The sequence below is a fragment of the Zootoca vivipara genome, chromosome 13 (genome assembly GCF_965207765.1).
Source record: "Zootoca vivipara chromosome 13, rZooViv2.hap1.1, whole genome shotgun sequence".
In the NCBI taxonomy this organism is placed as follows: domain Eukaryota; kingdom Metazoa; phylum Chordata; class Lepidosauria; order Squamata; family Lacertidae; genus Zootoca; species Zootoca vivipara.
In genome coordinates this window covers 34,725,227-34,731,597 of record NC_142596.1, presented here as the reverse complement: position 1 = coordinate 34,731,597, position 6,371 = coordinate 34,725,227, and the positions used below count along the sequence as shown (strand labels likewise).

General features: G+C 45.5%; 1 protein-coding gene across 1 annotated transcript; it reads right to left on the bottom strand.

The window, feature by feature from the left end:
* Positions 1-412: 412 nt before the first annotated feature.
* LOC118093284 (myeloid-associated differentiation marker homolog) lies at positions 413-3,993 on the bottom strand. The gene has a single exon (XM_035132286.3). It carries the CDS (start codon positions 3,587-3,589, stop codon positions 2,711-2,713), a length of 879 nt encoding a protein of 292 aa, XP_034988177.2. The 5' UTR covers positions 3,590-3,993; the 3' UTR covers positions 413-2,710.
* Positions 3,994-6,371: the final 2,378 nt, after the last annotated feature.

Below are 6,371 nucleotides of genomic sequence, written 5' to 3'. Positions count from 1 at the left end.
GGTGGCTCGGGGAGAAGTGGGTGGAAACCTTAATTGGGAGCACCTTTCCTTCGAGAACAGAGTCTTTGTTCTTTTGCTGTGAACATTTAAAATCTCTATAACTGGTAAGGGATTATTTTTGCTTTGTTCTGCTTATCCACGGCCAAAGGGAGGGAGGAAGCCATTTCCCCGAAGCCCGACATTGGGCATGGGAAGTGGTCCTATATGGAGTCAGGCCATTGGACGGAGGCGGTCTTTCTGATCACCTGATAACAACCACTCTGAGATCCACAGATGAAGGGCAGTATACGAAAGGAGAACCTTTTAAATGTCACACCGGGCATATGGCTAAATACTGTCATTTCCAGGCACCGGTGCCAGATTCAAATCATCCCTTTAGAAAGAGAAAGTTTAAGTAAAATTATTTGCACCATTCAGTTTAAAAATATATATATTTACAAATCCACACATCACATCATCATACAATACATAGCCATAACAATGCAGTGCATGGCATTTTACTACATGTTGGAAGGGGAAATTCAAAAGCACACTAAATCCATCCACTGAGCAATGACCACCAGTGACTGCTTAGCAGGGGAGGTGTCTCAGTAATGAATGTAACTTGAAAGTTTTTATTGAGAGGTGGTGGTAGTTACACTATACTTCCCTGATTGGCCACAAAAGGCAAGAAGTTGTCTCATGTACCTGCAACCTGGTCCCTCCTGCTTTCACCCCTCGTTACCTTATCCCTTGGCATAATTTTTTCAACTAGAGGTCAGACTTTGGACCATCATCCCTGAAAGAACTATGTGGAGAATTATCAAAGGTGGGCTATCCCTTGTCGGGCAGCTGCGATAAAGTACAAGATTAGAACTTTCTGCAATAAGGCATTCACACTTTCCAGAAGTATTGCGAGAAGGGCTAAACCGAGGACAGGGCAGATCAATCCGGTTAACAATGGTTGCAATCTCCTGAAACACTTGAACCCACCACACCTGTACCACAGTCCGGGACCACCTGGAACATCATGCCAACCTGATTGCACTCTTTCTAAAAGAGCAAACTCTGAGCTGGATTCATGTGGCAGAACTTAAGAGATGGTATACCATTAAAAGCTTTGTTCCTCGCAACCTCACCAAGATCCAGTTTCCTTGGGTGTTTCAACTGCATTACGTTCTATGCAATTTCAGGATTTTCTCACCCTAGGTCCCCTTTCCTTACTCTATATTAATATGTCATAGAAATATGGGCTTGATGCAGCACTTTTCAAATTTGGACCTGCAGCAGGGTTCAGAAAAGGCTAAGCTCCCTGGATGCAGCTTTGTAGAGTGAACTTTGCAAAAGTCTGTCTCTTGATTAATTGCAGTCGGTTATGACACGTTCCCTCCAGCTTAGCTCTCAACTGGATGCTACCTAGGAACTGACCAGCCGCAAACAAGTCATTCATGCTATGCAATCCCCTTGCCTTCCCCGCCTCTGTCTTGCTGTGCTTTTGTCTAAGTTCTCGAAACACTGGTGAAACTAGAAGTGCAGCAGTGGCAACAGGATGGTACCAGACAGTGTGCCAACTTCTGCCAAGTTTTCAACGTCGTTCTCAAAAATGGATTCAGGACCTCTTTACATTTGCCTGAAGAAATCATTCTTAGCTAAACGTAAAGAGGTCCTGAACCCACTTTTTAGAGCAACATTGGCCTGGAGGGCCATCTTAGCATGATTAAAGCAAGACTCAGGGTATACTTCTACTCCCCTACGGGATGCAAATTAATTGCCACAACTGGCATGAATCGCGGTTTACTTGTAAATTTAGAATCATGGATCACTGGCAGCCCTCATACTATACAGAATCCTTTTGCTGACTGTGCATATTATTTACAGGGCTGTTTGCAGTATAAAAACATAAAAATACATAATATAATAACAAACAAAACAATACCCCTCCCCAGTTCAAAAGGCCATAGATTTTAATATTTTTTTTAGCTAAAATCCTGGGAGACGAGGAATGTTTGAATAAGAGCTCTGTTGCCCCACCCCCAGCAATTAAGGAAAGCTTGGTAGATTGATCAAATTAATTTTGAATAATCAATTGGGGGGAGGGATATTAGTTTTGGAAGGAAAACACATACAGCCTTTGTTCTTAGACGCCGAATACGTGTGTTGCAGGAAGAGGTAAAGCAAGCTGCGTTTGTGCAAATAGTATCATACGCATCACCACCTTCGTACAAAGGTGAAATATTAGTTCCTCCTGCCAAGGTGTGATCGGATTCTGCACCCGGTGCCTTTCTCAGTTTTTTCACCCCCAAGTTCTTCTTCCCCTTCCTGCAAACACCTCCCTTCCTCTTACCAGATACTGTAGCTGCCTTATGGGGTGGGGTGGGGATGGAAGCAGCTGATACAGAATCACTAGGGACCGGGCTTTTGCAAACCCTTTCCCTTTCCACGGAGAAACTCTCAGCAAGACTTGGCAGGATATCTCTAACAGCTGCATATAAAACATATTAAATGATGTGATGGTGGTGTTTGCTCCCTCAGGAAGCAGGGTTCGGCAGGACAGGTTCAATCCATGCATGGGATAGTTCTAAAATGAAAACTAATATTAAAGAGAGATGAACAAACAAAAGCCACCCAATAAAAGAATCCAGGCAACGTCTTGGGGTGGTCTCTCTGTCTTACACATTATGAACACCATCGACATTCCTAAGTGGTTTTGATCCTACCCAGGTGAGCCCACTTAAGCTGGTGTGGTAAAGAAAACCATCTTGGTGGAGAAGACGAGGTCCACAATGTAGGCAATGAGGTTGAAGATGGTCAGAAAGGTCACCCCGAGCTTATTGTTCCATTCGATACACGGCGGGTGAGTCCTGTAACATGGCGAAGGCCTAGAGGAACCCTTGAAGGCATATATGGGCCATACAATGGCCGCCGTGAGGTACAGGAGCACAGCCAAGGTGTTGAAGCCCACCAGAGCTTTCTCCAAGGGGATGGGCAGGGTGGCAAGGCAACGGCCAATGGTGAGGACGACAATGACCAACGTGACGATGAAGCAGATGCAATAGACGGCCAGGCACCACTGCAGGCCGGGCTTCGCTGCATAGATTTGGTAGCTGGCCACCAAGGAGAAGATGAGGCAAGCCAGGTAGGTCTCAAAGACTTTCAGGAGGCCAGGGATGGTGGCCAGGAAGGTGCTGACTTCTCCGACTTTGGCCTGGGTCAGTCTCACTTCGATGGCGTAGGTGATGAAGCAGAGGCAAGATGCGGCAGTGGCGATGCCTTCGTAGGCGCAGTCACCCGTGCACCGATCCGGGATGAAGACCGACGGGTACAGGATGGAGGTGGTGAAGATCATGAGAGCAGCCAACATGGAGAAGGCAGAGGTGAAGTCCTGCCAGGACAGAGGCAGCGACTGGGCCACGCCGATGAACTCCACGACCACAACGAAGACGGAGAGGCTGAAACAGAAGCACCAGGTAAACATGGACCAGGCGCCTTCAGAGCCAGCATAGTTCCTGTGGACAGACACCAAGCTGAAGGCCGTGCAAGAGAAGAAAACCTCAAATATCCGGACTATTCCCAGTGGAGAGATCAGCGACCTGGCATTGAATGTCGGCATGGCGCTGACACACGGCCAAGGAGACGGAGGCAAGAAAGAGCTTTGCTCGGCGTGGGGGCAAGGCTGCAAAGCTGGTGACGGAGCGCAGCGGGTGTGTGCGTGTGGCACCAAGTCTGGGCGCGGCCTCGAGGAGCAAGAACGCCCAGCTGGAGTGGATGGGCTTGGCTATCCCTCTCTCCTGGGGGAGGGAACCTGGCAGTGAACGGGCAAAACAACCTGAGTCTTGCAACTCCAAAGTGAAAGCGGTGGGAAGGTCTCTGCTGAAATCAGAGGGAGAAGCCGAGAAGCCCTAGAACAGCCGCAGCATTATTCTTGCAATGTCGCGTCTACGTAAAAATTTTTAAAAATGAAAATGACACAAAAACAAAAGCTGTCTCTCAAAGCAGAAAGCAGTTCTTGGAAGATGATGGCGTCATAGGGTGTGTCAGGCTAAGAGAAAGCCCCAGGGCAGGCCAGGAGGAGGAGGAGGAGGGAGAGTGGTTGGATTTCTGAGCCCTAGGTTTTATACTTCTCTGGCTCAGAGCAGGAAACGTGTTCAGGAAGTGAGAGGCAGGTGGATGATTAATGACAGAGGATTAAAAAGTAACCATATCCAAGCCCTCGTTTTGTAACTGGTTGTGTGGTTCACCCAGGGCTTTTTTTTAAAGCCGGAACTCAGTTCCGGCACCTCTCAGGTGGGCGCCATTGCCATTATAAGAAAACAAGAGGGGAATTCATGGTGAGTTACGGCACCTCTTTTTCTAGAAAAATAGCACTGTGTTTACCTGCCCCCCACCCCAGGACTACGGGTAACAAGAGATTTATGCAGGTGAAACTGGAAACAATCCACATCTAAAACTATGGGAAGTTTTTGGTTACAGTGGAAGCTCAGAGTAGGTTTCTAGTCATTGAAGATGTAAGGAAAAAGCATCCAGGCATTTTGCTTCGCAAGAAGTATACCTGCTTCTGCCTTCTAGTGTTCTAGCCAATGAGGCAAAAGCACTGGAGCGATTGGCACTTTTGAAATTTGATTAGAAGCACATTCTAGGGAAAAAATGTAATAAATTCAGGAACTTTGAAAATGGGGATATATTTTGACTTTGCAAGTTTGCAAGATTCTCATCAAACAGGCTTGCTAGAGCTAAGTACACTAGTGTGTGAATGTTTATGTACACTTTCCTCATACAGATGCATTATTGCAAAATTGCAAAAAATAAAATAAAATGGAAGAATAGCTGTTCTTCTGTGAGAAACATTTTGTGCACATTGGCTTTTTTCTTTCTTTCCTGCATCCAGATTGGAGTCCAACAATATCTGGAGGGCTACAGCCCCCCTCCCCCCAAGCCCTGGTTTAGTGGAATATTTAATTTCATATACTGGACCTGGGCTTGCTTGTTGCAAAAGAGATGAAACTCAAATGCATTATCTGAAAGTGCAGTTATTTAGGAACACCACACTCCAAACATGCAAAATAGGGCCATTGATTTCCATGAGATATAGTTAACATAAAACACAGACAATCTCTGCTAAAGAGGCACAATTGACACTTCTGTTGTACCCATTGCAGTCTCACGGGACAAAATCAACTTCTTGTTCCCCATATATTGTTCCACTGATAAGATAGGTTTTAATTTGCACCAGCCACGAGTCATGGCAAAGTGTGTACAAAGTACAAACATGCTACAAATGCAGCTAAGCAGTACAAAAAGAAAAAGAAAAAAGAATGAGTCCATTTAAATTGTAGGGAGCACTATCAGGACCCTTATTTTAATGGCAGTTGCTAAAATCTTTGTAGTCTTTGGTGCCACCAACTTCAACTTGCTCCATATAACCCCCCCCCCCTGCAGCTTTGGGGCTGAGACCATTTGCCCTTTGGCTGGGTCTGCGAGCCAAGATAGAAAGAGCACACGTCACACAAAGGTCTCCCTTACCAGTATAGCTCAGTCCAAAGTTGTGTTGTTGTTTTTTTGCAAGGCCTTTGGAAGGAAAACTAAGAGCCTTTGGTCAAATCAAAGCTGGGAGGGAATCCAGCACCTGGGATGGTCCAGACTTTGCCCCCAAGACTCCCTTGTTCTCAGAGCAAATAGAGTGACTTGTAATTGCCGAGACCAGGTATGGCAAAACAAAAGGCACCAGTTTACTCTACGTGATTCAAAATACACACTGAAATTGCAAACAAAACAAAATGGAGAGATTAAGGTACTGTAGTTCCAAATTAATAATAATTAAGGGACACTATTCTTGGGTCCTCTCTACAACTTTTTTAAACAACAAAAACAATAGCAGCAGCAGCAGCAGCAGGCTATTCACTTAAATATTGCACTATGAATATAAAAGTCACATGTTAATAAATATGTGCGTTTTAATGGCCAACTTATTTTTTGCTTGAGGAAGTGCTGGTTTGAAAATATTGCAAAGGGGTCAGTTCCTTTAACAATGTTAGTTTAAATGTGCATGCATTAGCTTATTCCTCATTTATTCTGCCTCTGGAAGCCCTGATCAAACTTGTCTCCAGCTCCGTTTGGGGAGAGAGAAAGAGAGAGAGAGAGAAAGAAAGCAGACAGGCATTGCCAACATGTTCTCAAACTTCTATCTGAAGTCATAAAGCAGGGATAGCGAAATCTGTGGCTCTCCAGACTTTGTGGGACTACTGCTCTCATTATCCTTAACCATTGGTCATGCTGGCTGGGGCTGATGGGAGCTGGAGGGCTGCACGTTCCCCATTCCAGCCATAAAAGTGAGAGGCTGCCTGGAAAGGAAATAAGGCTTGCAGGGTGCTGAAGTTGCACTATGGAACAACTCT

Bases quoted from the DNA above. Each gene is read 5' to 3' on its own strand.
- LOC118093284 (XM_035132286.3), bottom strand. From the start codon at position 3,589: ATGCCGACATTCAATGCCAGGTCGCTGATCTCTCCACTGGGAATAGTC.